Source organism: Prionailurus bengalensis, chromosome E1 (assembly GCF_016509475.1).
Source record: "Prionailurus bengalensis isolate Pbe53 chromosome E1, Fcat_Pben_1.1_paternal_pri, whole genome shotgun sequence".
NCBI classification, from domain to species: Eukaryota; Metazoa; Chordata; class Mammalia; order Carnivora; family Felidae; genus Prionailurus; species Prionailurus bengalensis.
This window is the reverse complement of record NC_057347.1, coordinates 11,425,391-11,439,386: the sequence shown is the minus strand read 5'-3', so window position 1 is coordinate 11,439,386 and position 13,996 is coordinate 11,425,391. Positions and strand designations below refer to the sequence as shown.

General features: G+C 54.5%; 1 protein-coding gene across 8 annotated transcripts in view; it reads right to left on the bottom strand.

The window, feature by feature from the left end:
• TOM1L2 (target of myb1 like 2 membrane trafficking protein) overlaps nt 1-13,996 on the bottom strand; it is a 121,591-nt gene that overhangs the window by 20,923 nt on the left and 86,672 nt on the right. For 5 of the 8 annotated variants that reach the window (XM_043583312.1, XM_043583314.1, XM_043583315.1 and 2 more), the window contains 3 exons: nt 12,798-12,956; nt 9,984-10,100; nt 546-679 (listed from right to left, as the gene is read on the bottom strand). In XM_043583312.1, coding sequence (XP_043439247.1) covers nt 546-679; nt 9,984-10,100; nt 12,798-12,956 — 410 coding nt within the window. The remainder of the gene's footprint in view (nt 1-545; nt 680-9,983; nt 10,101-12,797; nt 12,957-13,996) is intronic. The other 3 variants (XM_043583319.1, XM_043583317.1, XM_043583318.1) reach the window with 1 other exon arrangement.

Below are 13,996 nucleotides of genomic sequence, written 5' to 3'. Positions count from 1 at the left end.
AAATGAACGTGTATGTACGCATGTGTGAGTGTGTGTGTGTGTGTTTCCCTAAGCAGCAGCATCCGGCACTTACACCCTGCCTTCTTTGGAACACTCTAGACACACTGACATTTGCAAAGGGAGGGAAAAATCTTTTTCTTCTTTTTTTAAAGATGGGAAAGAGGAAATCTTTTTTCCTTAGTAGAGAATCCCCCCCGCCCCCCCTTAATCCTTTTCAAACTCAAAGGATCTTCAAAGGAGCAGGTGTGAAGCTCTGGGGCCCTGCCCTCCCCACCCTCGAGGGGCTGGGGGTACTGGGGAAGGCTGGGCGGCCTGAGGCTTGCAAAGGGCAGAGCTGAATTCCCCACGTCACCTTCCGCCCAGCCGGCCGGTTCCCAGGAGAACCGGAGAAGCATTTTCCCAGTCAGCCGGGGAACACATTAGCATCTCTGATGACCGTTTTCCAACTCTAATCTCTCCCTCCCCCTCTCTCCATTGTTGAGGAAAGAAATCCCTCTGCCAGGGCACCAGCCTTTCCCAGGGAGAAGAAGGGCCCTAACCCCCACCTCTCGTAGCGGAGGAAGACGTTGTTGAGGTCATCGTTGACGTGCAGCAGCTCCTCGGTGACCTCCTCGTTGGACACGCGGGAGATGAGTTCCACGATGCGCTGCTGCATGGCCCGGCAGGTCCTGTTCAGCTCCTAGGGAACACACGCGCCTCTGGCTAGCCTGATGGGGACGCTTTTGGTCACATTCCATTTCCTTTGGGAAAATGTGCGCCAATTCTTAAAAGTCACAAAAAGAGTGCACGCTTGTCCAGAAAGCTGGACGTGGGTGGGATGCAAAGTGGAAGGCTCCTCTCTGCCTCCTGTCACCGCAGGGGAAGTAAGCTCTTGTTCAATAGACGGACAAGCGTCCACAGCTAGCCGTCGTACGTACATCGGTACGTGTTTGCGCAGACCGTTCCTTACATCTAAGAACAGGATTCTTTGCAGCTTGCTTTTTCTCTTCAGCGAAATACTCTCGACAACCTTTTTTCCCACGGCTTTGTACAGACAGCCTCGTCCCTTCGTGTATTATAATACACTTCCCCTTCCCCCCCCAACTGCTGGGCATTCAGGCTGAGGCCTCTTTTTGGCCGGCCCAAACACAGCACCAAGGAACATTCGCGCACACACACGTGCTCCTGCATCTGTGCCAGTGCTTCCACAGGACAAGCTACTAGAAGCAGAATTTCTGGGTGAAAGGGCATGGTCCTTTAGAACACAGACTGGTAACAGCAGAAGACCCTCCAAAGAAAGAGATCAGTTTTTACACTCCCGGCAGCACGACCACACCAGGTGTATTTCGGTGGCGCGTCTGACATTTCGCTGAGGTCTGAGCTCAGCAAGCTCTGATGTTCCTTCCCAGCTGATGACTCTCATGAACTCCCAGTCACCACTGGGGCCCTCTCTACCCCCGGAAGGACTATCCCTCTGAAGACAGACCCTTACCACTTTGTAGCCTGGCTACTGAAGGCTTTTCCTGTTCCAGATGGCAGCCAGACTCAGGCTCTCGTTGAAACTTGCCTGTGGAGCTCCCTCACCTACCTGCCAGGGCTCCTTGCCATCCTGTATCCCAGACTGGCCCTGCAGCATCCCTGAGTACAGGAAGAGCCTAAGGACAAAAGCTCCGAGTCCCAATGGGGGCGAAGCAGGGGACAGCTTGTCCCTGCCCACCTAGACGCAGGAGGCAGCTGATGACCCAGTGAATGAAGGGGCTGAGGGCAGGGGCAGAGGTCCTTCCTTCTCACAGCTCGGCCTCAAGACCACCTCCTTTTGAAATGTTTCTGGTAGAAGTCACTGCTCTACTCACTGCACACACACGATCTCTGTTCAGCTCTGTATTTTGCCCAGAGCTTGGCTAGAACTAGGTTTCTCCTCCCACTAGACCATGAACTCCATGAGGGAGGTGCCACCATTTATTCCCCCTCATGCCCTGTGCGGAGCTACACGCAGGGAAAAGGCCTAGGAATTATCTGCTGAGTGGACCACAGAGGTGGCCAAACGCAAAGCAGGGAATCCAGGCACCCAATGGCGCCCTGTAACACTGTGCTCACTGCACACGGGGTGTTATGACCGGGCTCCTGGTCTGCCTCACGCCCTACACTCTACACTGAAGCTTCTTGAGGGCAGAGACGGCATCCTTTGTCCCTGTTTCTCCAGTACCCATGACTGACACGTAGGAGCTACTCCCTAAATGCTCCAGGGAGAATTACTGAAGGCAAGGTGCATTCCTTCTGTCCACACTCGGTCCAAGGCACCGAAATAGTGCTCCCTTACACGCATTCACACACACATTCTTGCTTCACCACTGAAGGGGGATGCGTGTCCTAGGCTTGATCCTGCAGGTAAGAGCAAGGTCGGGACTTCGACGCACCTGTCCATCACAGAATAAGTAGACCATGACCAGCCAGACACCAGGCCTGGACACGGCTTCTGCTGTCACCCCTCCCCTGGCTGCTCGGCCTGCGGGGGCTGCTTCCCCAAGAGCGGAGGCAGCTGAGGAAAGCGGCTCAGCCCACGTGGGTCAGCCCAGAGTCACCCCATTCCAGCTGTAATTTCCAAGACAGAAGGTATCTAGATTTAGACAGCTGGGTACAAACTAGTCTGGTGTTTACCGGCAGAAAAACAGCTTCACCTGGAGATTCTCTGGCTTGTCGCGCCCGGTCTCTCTGGTTATGGAAACACTGCCTTGGTCATGGGTCTACCCAGTTGCTGGCCCTCTGTAGAGTTAGAATGCTAATGTTTCTCTTGGTTCTAGGGACAGCAAGCCCAGTGTCTAGACCTTCTAATTTTTTCTATGAACAGATTCCCACTCTTGGTTCTCCTAAGACCCCCATTGTTTGTTTGGGAGAAGGCAGGATCATCCTGGAAATAGGAGGCTCCCAGCAAATCACTGGATAGTCAAAACTCCTCTCTCCCTACCCCCGAGCTGGTACTTCCGGTGCCAGCTGAGCCCTGGCCAGATCAGCCCAGGCAGGGAGTGGCATTCCCACCAGCAGGAGATGCAGAGGAGGGGAGGTCAGAAGCAGGCTGAGGCTGGAGGAAGAAGGATGGGGGCCTGGACTCTACGGTGCTCTGAGTCCTCGGTGCCTGCAAACCACCAGCTCCCCATCACTGTCCTCACTCAGTTATCCACGTCAGCTTAGCCTTCTACCTAGCACTCTCTCCACTCAGAGAATGGGGAATTGTCCTTCACCTAGGATCTAATTTTCCCTCTCCAGGACTCATCCCAGGCCCCAGTGACCCAGTAGTAAACACTTATAAACATACAGCCATGTGTCTGAATAACAAGAGGCAAATACCAAAAATAAATTGCACAAGACATTATGCCCAGTAAAGAGTGAAATACCACAAAATGGCCACTCTCTACCATTGTGAATGGCTCGTATCCCCAGGCCGGCCAGGAGAGGGGCATTCAGGAACTGGCCTGGGACTTGGAGCCTTTCCAGAACTCGAGTGATGGACTGTCACACTAACTGCCATGGATGCTGGTGGACACTCACAGGTCAAATCCAGTCACCACAGGAACAGTCAAAGCCAAAGGCCCAGTGGAAACCCAAATTACAGACACAAAGTACGCTCATGAGTGAGGGCTAAAATGAAGCCAGGCCATCAACATAAAACAAAACAAAGCGAAACGAAAGCCCACAGAGGCACTTATGAAAGAAGCCATCACAGTAGATTGCATGAAGGATTCCAGGAGCCAGGACTGACACGAACGGTATAAATGATTGTAGTATTTCTAATACACTGTTAAGAGTTCAAGGAGTACCTGCTTAGGGCCAAGAAGGAAACACGGATTTAGATGAACTTTAAAAGACCAGCCCCCGTCAACCAAAAGAAAAAAGACGCTTGGCCATTCTCGGGTAGCAGATCCTGCCCAGTGCTTTGGAAGACACGCCAGAGACCAGCCAAAGAGCACGGGAATGGAGGAGTGGGAGAGACGGAGCCCGGGGACACAGGAGGCCGGGCAGTGGACAGAGCAAAGAGGCACAGCGCCTGCCTCTCTGCTGTCTGCCAGGACCCCTTCCTGGGCCACCCTGTCACTCCCTCTCCCTGGGTGACGGCGTGCCTGGTATAGAAGAGACCGACACTCAAGGTGTTTGCCAAAGATCTCTGAGGAGCCAAAGGAGCTCGATCTTTTCTGGAGACTCCCCCCAACCCCAACCTTCTCAAGACTTCCACAGCACTCTGGACATACCTCTACTCGGGGCTGCGGCCCCAGGTCGCCAGAGCCCCTCCATCAGAGCCTCAAATAAGTGAAGACCAGCCCTTACCCCCACCCTAACCACTGGAAGCCTCCGAACGCAGAGCAGCCCTCAAGGATGGTCTACCGGAACCCACGGAGAACCAAACCAGATCCCTCAGAAGGTGGCAGGGAGCGTCTCAGTAACATGGCTCCAGATGCCCAAAGCACAGAACCACTAGATGAAAAGGGGCAGGGCTGGATTCAGTCTCCCCCACGGAGCCCAGGCCCTCCCGTGTGCTGGGAACCAAGTGGCAGGCAGCAAGCAGCCATGACTGACTAGATCAGCTCTCCGAGCCTCCAGCACCCTCTGGAACGGCTTCTCTCCGGGGAAGGAAAAGGGGGTCAGCGAAGTGCTGAAGCTCTGCAGAGTGCCGCTAAAGTGCCTCCACGGCATGGGGTTTTGGGACACCCCACCCCATGGCAGCTTTTATCTATTTTAAACAGTACAAGGGCGTCTGAGTGGCTCAGTCGGTTAAGTACCCAACTCTTGGTTTCTGCTCAGGTCGTGACCTCACGTTCACGGAACCGAGCCCCGAGTCCGGGTCTGCACTGACGTGGCAGGAGCCTGCTTAGGATTCTCTCTCTCTCCCCCTCGCTCTCTGCCCATCCCCCGCTCATGCTTTCTCACACGCTGTCTCTCAAAATAAATAAACACTGCAGTTCTCTGGAGAATTTTACTTGTGGAGAAAAGGGTTCCATTTCTTTACAGAGGCGTTTGGAAAGTGCTAGATGATTTGAGACCTCTCCTGGCTCTAACATTGCGACTCGGCTCTTGGGAAGAATGAGACCCAAGGGCAGAGAATGTGTGATCTCATGAACTAGAGGAACCAGAAACACCTGCTCTGAGCTTGCACCTGCTGCCTTGCTCCCACAGCCTCCAGCTGGCGTGGGCAGTGAGATGGCCCCCGACCCACCCCATGGGCAAAGCCACTGTGGCCCAACCCGAGAGAGGTCCCCAGGCACCTCCCAAAGAGCTTTGCCTAAACTGGCCCCGAGAGTCTGGCCTGGAGCTTCTAAATCAAGGATGTCCAAGGGTCTCTGCACAGAGAAAGTTTTACCATCTCCTTCCTTCAAGTTTTTAAGTCACCACCTTCTTTTTCTGTTTGTTTAATTTTAAAGAATCTCCACACCCAACGTGGGGCTCGAACTTCACAACCCCAAGACGAAGAGTTGCAAGCTCCACTGAATGAGCCAGCCAGCACTGAATGTGACCCTAAGTCATCATCATTTTTTTTTTTAATGTTTGTTTATTTTTGAAAGGGAGAGAGCGAGCACAAGAATGGAGTAGAGGCACAGACACAGGGAGACAGAGGATCCCAAGAGGGCTCCTCCCTGACAGCAGAGAGCCGACGCAGGGCTCAAAGTCAGAAACCGCGAGATCAAGACACGGGCCAAAGTAGGATGCTTAAGTGACTGAGCCACCCCGGCGCTCCATCGTCTTAAAATAAATAAACAGTGAGAAAAAAGATAGAGATCAAAGGGGAGAGAAGAACCAGAATGTTGAGATTTCTGCCACCAACCACCAGCTGGCCGCCTGCATGACCTTCATGGGGTCACACGCAGCCAGACCCAGGGCAGGCGCAGTTGGGGAGACCTTCCTCTGCCTACCTCCATCTCTAAACCAACCAAACGGACCGACTTTCTTCTGGCCCGAAGTCTTGCCCAGGTCGTCCTTCCTGCTGTGCAACAGCCAGGACAGGAATTTCCTACGTGTTGAAGATTTCGGCTTCTCAACAGAGGAGGAGAACAGCTGGTCAGTGTTCTTTGTGCGAAAGCCCTCCATCGATCAGAACGTATTAAAATATCCTCTTTCTGTCTAATTAATCCCAATGCCTTTATCTTTTCTTCAAGGGACATTCTCATCCCCACCTCATAAAACAATCTTTTAATCATCTTTATGGATTTCCTCTGAACCCTCTCCAAGTTCTAAGGAGCACGGAACAAGGTCCTGAAGATCTCTTTTCTATAGCTGCAAAGGAAGGGGGGAGGAAGGAGAAACTCTTTGTTGAAGAGAAGGGGGGATAATGAAGCTAAACATGTAGAATAAACTAGATTTCTCTAGAGAAAATGGTCCTGGACATCCTGGTTTTTGCTGAAATGATGCAAGACGCAAGAGGGGATATACCATCTGCTACTTGAAGAAACAATGCGGAGGAGGGCTTCTTTTATTATCTGACGGATGGCCACGTAGGAATGCCCAATTTTGGCATCACTGGATTAATTAAAAGTTATTACTATTTGAAGACAAAGCTCAAGAGGCTAATTTGGGAGAGACAGAGAATACCGAATGACAGCCTCGGGATCTTTTAAAGATTTCAAACACTGGACTCACGGGCTGCGGCTAAGGACGTGAACTCTAGCAGACACAGATGCAGTCTCAAATTTCAGGCCCGGACCCAAGTGCCCACACACAGGATGGGGGAAGACCTGGCTTACCGGCCATATGAGAAAGAGATGGAACGTTTTGTGTTGATGGAAATGCTCTCCATTTACAGCATCCGACTCCTGCTGAGGACTGACAGGTCATCTACAAGGTGGGCGGCCAACAGCCACGTTTGTCCCACACAGAGACTGGGCCGTGGAAGGGCTTATGGCAGTCCTCAAACATTTAAGGACCCACCTTGCCAAAGAAGACTTTGTTTTGTTCTGTCGTCAAAGATGACAGACCAGGGTAGCAGCTACAGGGAGACAGACTTTAGCTCACTGTATAGAAGGGGGTGCCGATGGTAATCACGGGGGCTCCAACTTGCGTACGATGGGCCTGTGCGCCACCTCAAATGGACGATTCCTACCCTTCTAAGCTGAGTGTGATCACTCTGGGCCCTGAGGGGTAGGCGACTGGCCCAGTATCGCCCAGCCTGTCAGCGGGAGGGCCTGGATGTGAACCCGGTGGCTCTTTCTGCCTCACCGCAGCGCTTCCCAAAGTCTAACTAGGACGTGCATTTGGAAACGAAATGCTTCCATGGGCTCACGTGGACAGCCTGTCGTGTCAAGAAGATGTTAAGAAAGATGAGGCAGGGACACCAGGCAACACGCTGTAGGTGGAATCTGAGCACATGTGTGGAGCCGGCCTGCCGAGGACGACTCTCCCAGCTCAGGGAGTGGAGGATCCCACACGGCACAGTGTTCCCTCTGGGCACCCTGCCTCAGTTTCCCTCAGGGTCTCCGGCTACGCTGACAGCACAGCATGAGGAGTGGCCTCCGCTTCCCTTGAAGCAAATGGCTCTCCTGCTGAGGTTCGCTGTGGCTCTGCTCAAGGCCACACCTGAAAATGCTCTGCTAGGCACAGGAAGCAATCGGGACGTCCCCGGCCGTGGTTATGGTCGCCACACCGATGCGTCCCGGGACCGACACCTACAACTTCCTCTCTTTGCATCTCCTCCTACCCAGCAGCTTACACTCCAATCGGGAGCAGCTTCTGTTGGCGTGAACATTTGGGGTGGTGACAAATGGGTTTATTTCCATGGCCCTGGCCAGCACTGTGAGCTCTGGACAGCTTCTACCCTGAGCAATCTGGCTGCCCTCCAGCTCAACTGAGGGGTCCTCGGGGCACATTCCAATCCCATCACTTTCCAAGCAGATGGTGGCATTTTCCCATGTGGCAGTCTCGCTGTCTGGGGTGGCCCTGGCCTTTGGGAGCCCCTGCCCAGCTGGCTCCAACTCTCCCAGGAAGAAGAAGAGGGAAGATGTCAAGAATGACTGAGGAGCGAGGCCAGTGGCAAGGAGAGCCGTGGCTGTTCACACAGAGCTGCCCAACTCCTGAATCTCCCGTGTTGGAAGGCCAGCCTCCCACTGGCACCCGGAGTCGTTCCTTCTCTGTTTGATTTATACGATAGCAGGGAGGGCTGGTAGGCTTGGAGTTGGAACAAAACAGAGGGAAGGAAAACGTCATGGGAAGCAACCTATTTTTGAAAACTGTGAGCTGATGCCAGGAGATTAGGTTCTGTTTGTCTTGGCTGATGGGCTTGTTTAAACACACACACACACACACACACGCACGCACGCACGCACGCACGCACGGAGTATGCTTGCTGTCTGGGTCTGCTATGGCTGTCTGGAAGCATGCTGGCTTTGTTTGGCCCACCCCCTGCTGCCAGGAGCTCAGCTCTGTCCACTGCAAACCCCCTGTCAGCAGGAATTCGGACGCTGACACAGCACAACGCTGCCTCAAGAGGCCCTCTCAGTTTCTCGATTGTTTCTGGACTGCTCTCAGATTCCAGTGCCTGGAAGAACTCCCCATGCAGGCTGGGAATGGAGGTCAGTGACGCATTAAGGGGACACTGGGTCCCCTGCAGTGGAAAGCTGGACCTGCCAAACAGGCCAACCTGGTCTGCTGCAGGTGTCAGGGGTGAGGTCTGCGAGAGGCCGCTCAGGGCTCCTCGTTCGGGCCGGTTGAGAGTACTCGGTTCGGCTTCAAGAGCAACCCGATGTCACGGCTTCGTGGAGAGGAGCTGTTTCCTGTCTGCCTCCTGCACCAGGCTGGGAGGTCCTCCAGAGCAGAGACCACACTCCATGTACCTCTGCTTTGCTCCGTGTCAGCCCCAGAACAGGCCTTCACCCACCGTCACCTCACCTCCTTAGGAGCCGACGGCTTCCCAGGAGGAAGCAGGCACAACAAGAGGCTGCCTGGGACCAGGTCACTTTCGCTGTGCACACTGCTGAAAGGCAGGGCCATCAGAGCCGGGCCTTCATAGACCTCGAGCTGTGTGCCAGCAGCAGGGTGGGAGGTACGGCGCCTGGGGGGGCCAAGACTGACGACTCTGAGCGCCAGACAAGAACAGCAGAAGCAGGCACGTCGTGAGGCACTCCTGCCAGCTCGCCAAGCCAGTCTGGCTCCTGACCTGTTTACTCAAGCATCTTGCCTCCTGCTGAAAAGATCCTGGCACCTGCGGTTTATGGCATCCTTTCTCCACCCCTCCAGAAGGTCACTGCTTCTAAGGGCAGTGCGGGTGCCATTTTCTACAAGTGCCAGAGTCGTCTGAGATGGGTGTGGTGGAGATCTGGTCACTAGCTTTGGATCTGGCTGGCTCAGACACTAGTCTGAGGGCGGCCCTGCAGGCTGGCCCTGCTACTGGACCCCTCTCTGTCATGCCCCCAGACCCACTCGGCGTCCAGGGGGTGAGGAGGCCAGTTAGCAACGGGTCCTCAGGAACCATAATGTTGGCGACCCCAGCCCAGAATCCTCAGTATTCAGTAAAAGAAAAGGAGCTTCTACTTAATTTCAGTCTCAGGAGTCTCTGGGGGATAAAGTGTGGCTAGAAGGGCTCCCTCATGTAGGAAAGGTTGAGGAGGTCCTGTCACAAATGTTTACGACATAATGTTGAGGAAGCAAAGCAATACGCAAAACGGGGCACATAACAGGATCTCAACTACACCTGAAATGAAAACAAACGTGAAAAAAATGCATCAAAACATCGACAGGGGTTACTTGTGGATGCTGGAATCAAAGAAAATGAGTTATCTTCTTCCTTATACTTCCTTCATCTTTTGAGGGGCACGTGTTCTACAGTGGGCAATTTATTATCGGGGCAAAAAATGTTATGAAGGCAAGTAAAAAGGAGAGCCTGGTGCTGGCATCTGATCGCTGCCAGGAAGCACGAGGCTGAGTGTGAGCCTACATGTCCCTTCCCACGACAGTCCCCCCGGGCTCCGCTCCTGCCTCACTGCCGCTTCCCCAGGTCCAGACCTTCCACAAGACGAGGCCCCCCTCACCTGCAGCAACTCCAGATCGGACGAATCCTCCTGCCCGGGGACCATCTCTGTTAACATCTCAGACATGACTTTTGTGTTTCCTCGAACGACGTCCAGTTCACTCCGAAGCCTGGCAATCTGTTAGGCCGGGGAGGTGGGAGTGGGGAGGAAAGCAGGAAGGAGAGGTCAGTCAACCTGAACCTGTCTGGTGACAGTCCCATTCACTGTGACATGTAGGTCACTCCTCTGCATGTGCCGGGCAGAAGGCGGCTTCTTATCTCACTCTGGTCTGGGTGTGAGGGCGATGGCAGCTCTAAGGGAGAAGCAAATGTGGGAGTGAGGCCACCCCCACGGGGCCCTTGGTTAACCAAGAGTTTGTCACGGGTGACGCTGCTGTGACACTGAGGCAGCGCTGTACAGGGAAAGAGCGCCGGGTCCAGTGTGGACTGAGCTGGCTTGTGGCTCGGCCCTCCCACAGCAAGACTCTGAGTGGGGCATTAATCTCCCCAGGCCTCCGTCCCTATTCTTGCCAGTGAAAGTGGTGGAGTGTGTGATCCCCAAGGGCTCTTCAGGACTGGGGTCCTCATAAGGAACCCCCTCGTCACAGACTCTGGCCCCAGGAGTGCACAATCTAAGCACTATGGTCCTCTGAGAGGCTGGCTGGCGTTAGCTGCACTTTCCCAGTGTGGCAAGAATGAGGGAGAGGGACCAGAAGAAGACTCCAGGGGAGACCCCCTTGCAAGTCAGCTCCCTACCAAGGTCCCTTTGAAAACTACCTGCCCTTCCCATCCAACAGAGCTCCCCAAGGCCTGGGCCTGGGCCCTCTTTCTTGCAGTAGGGACACTGTAAAGGACAGGTGTTAATCTGAGCCTCAGTTCCTCAGCTATGCAAAGGTGAAAACGACGCCTCACAGGGCTGCTGTGAGTAACCCAAGTGAAACCCTGCAAGGTGCTGGCCCACAGGCACCCAGTATCGATCCCTTTTCCACTAAAACATCCAGAGAACTGGGTTTGCTATGGCTCTTAACTGCGCTTTGACCTAATTCAAATGACACCTTCTCTCCTCACTGAAGCCTCTTCTGACTCTCCCCTGCCCTCCCTGAGGCAGAACCAAGCAGTGCACCTCCTACCGCAGACCCCCGCCCCTGTCCTGGCTGACCTCCTGGGGACAGGGACTCTGCTGAGTTGAGGTCTGCACTCCGAGCACAGGGATAGCGACAGGAGACTTCGATAAGTATGTACTGGATGGAAAATGGACAAATGGTCAATGAGAGCATTGGGTGAGATCCCTAGAGGCTCTTCTCCCCTCCGGTTCCGCCCAGTGGGCGAAGTCCTCCCCAGTCTTAGCCAGAAGAGCTTTCTGACCCTGGAAGCTCAGGAATGCAACAGACACCACATGGGATCAGAAGGGTCCTCAAAGCTAGGCTGCTCTTCCACTCTCCCCCTTTCTCCAGACTGTTCTGGCTGCTGGCAGGGCTCTTCCCAAGCTCCCACGCAACCGACAAAGAGTCAGTGGAGGGTCTCAGTGACCATCCAACTCCAGACATGTCAGACTTCCCTCTGGGCAGAAAGGGACACAGTTTTGCCCGTAGCAGCAGAGCCTGCCGCCAGGGACCCTCTTCCCCAGGGCTTCCCTTCTGGGGACAGGTCCTGGCCACTGTGAGTAGCGAGAAAGGGCAGAATGGAATGAACAGAATAGCACGTTATTGTACAGCCCGTGTTTTAGCTGTGGGTTTCGACCTCCTCTCCTCAAAAGGGCACGCGGCACTCGGGGGGACTATCACGAGGCCGCCCCATCCAGCTGCCCGACAAGCTCATGCCTACTCTGGGGGTGGGTAAGAGGAAGAACCACCGCCCCGCTCTACTAACGGTCGACAGAGGTTAAAGTGACCCAGCTGAAGCCTCACAGTGAGGAGCAGAGTGGGGACTCAAGTCCAGGCCCGCCTGACCTCCAGCTCACCTCCTCCTGCTCGTCTCCTCGGGGCCGCCAGAGAACGGAAACGTGAGCAACCCTGGCACAACACTTCGGTTAACCACGCCTCATCGCTTGACCCCTCTGTCTATGTGGGCTTCCGTAAATAATGACGTTGTCACAAACACTGGAATGGATTTTCTTTTTTCAAGTCTGATCAGTTCTCAAATTTTACTGAATGGCAATTCTACAGATTCATCTAAATACTAGTCTCCACGACTCGTCTAAAAAAATCCAGGGTTGGGATTTCAATGGCATTGGCCTCTCAGGAAATAACTCAGGGAAGGTGGGCAGGGTTTGGAATAAAGGCAGGAAGAATGCTTCCTAAGAGCCTTCCTCATCCCGGCCTCGGCCTCACGGCACCTTGCTGAGCAGGTCACTGGCCTCTGATGGCTGACGCCTCTTACAGGATCAATCCAAACCGCTCCGCGTGACTCACGAGGCTGTTCACAACGCAACTCCATGGCTGTGCGCTGGCCTCAGCCTCTGTCTCTCCGATCCTGCACCTGCACTGATCCCCCAAACCCTCCACCTGCTGCTCCCTCGAGCGCCCGCTCCTCCACGCCTCCGGCGCATGCCTTGTCAGACAAGCCCCGCTCCGGCTTGGAGAGCCTCAGCAGCACCGGCTCCCGGGGCTGCCCTCCAGGTAGCACTAACTCTCAGCTCCTGCCCCCGCAACCGCACCACCACACTGTCCACGCAGCCTCTGCACCCATCTCCCCACTGCACGGTGGGCCCTCCCTTCCGTCTGTGGGTCGCGGACACTAGCACAATGCCTGGTCAGGGAAAGCATCCATACATCTCCAGGAAGGGCGAGCAAGGACAGTCGGCCGACTTGCCTATGGCCTGGAAGTGTGCAAGTACCTGTTCTGAATTGGCCGTGATGGGGCCAGTCACGCTCAAAGCCGGGGCCTGCGGAGCGGAGTAGGGAGCAGGAGGAGGCGAGGAATAGGAGCTGGCACTCGTCCTCTGCTGCGACTGGGGCCTGGGCATGGTCGCGGCCGGATCCACTTCGGGGACGCTCTGGCACGGCAACAACAAAGTCCTCTGTTCACCTGGGCTGCCTGTGCAGCTGGGCCCGGCGCCTACCCGCCCCGGCAGCCCCTCCCGCCACAGCCACCTGCAGGGAGGCAGCGGGCCTGGCTCTACGGCTCACCTGTGAGGCTCGGGGAATCCCTGCCCCTTCTGCACCCAGTCTCTCCGTCCACAAATGGGGGGTACCAAGGGCTCCTCCCTCTACTTACCTCCCAGACAAACCAAGCAACTCAGAAAGGCAGCGCCAAGGGCACTCCATGAGAGCTCTGGTCAGGGTTCCCGTTATTAGGGCCCCCCAGAATCCGAGTGGAGGGGGGCTGCTATGAAGTTTTGCTGATCACACATCCCTATCTGGTACCAGAAGATTATATTTTGGCCTTTACAAGTAGACTAATATAAACAGCAATTATGCAATTTACCGAATGTTCTTTGTAATTATAGGCACAAAACAACGCTGTTCTGTGTCATTATTAGAAAAATAAAACAGGTTACGTTTATTCCACAAGGCATGGTAAGTGGTTTGGAGGGATCATAATGAGAACAAAGCTTTGCAAAGTAGAATTCCTTATGCTTTCCCTTTTGAGCATCTCAGAAAGCCTCAACGTTAACTGTGTTCACAGAAGAGACCTGCACAGGCACTCTGGACTCCTTGTCCCCATTTTGGAGATGGGCAGATGGGGCCAGTGAGGCAGAGTGTGTGTGCTGGCACAAGGCACCTCTCTCCCAGATCCTGGAGCTTCCTGGCTCCCCCCCCCCCCCCCCCCCCCCGGGGCCAGGCGCTGATTCCCAGCCAGTAGAGGTACTCGCTTCCCAGGATGAACGGTCATCCTCACCTGCGTGCTTCTCATTCTGAAGCACAGAGCTGCCTCACGTTGTAAGAGGCTTCAGTGGGAGGAGGCCTTCTCTGGGCTTTGAATTCCAAGGCTGGAGGAATTCAAGCATGTCTGGATTGACACCGAACACTCAGTTCAAAATAAAATTTAGATCTATTTGGCTTGTACAGTCTAAAAAACTGAAAGCTGCCCTCT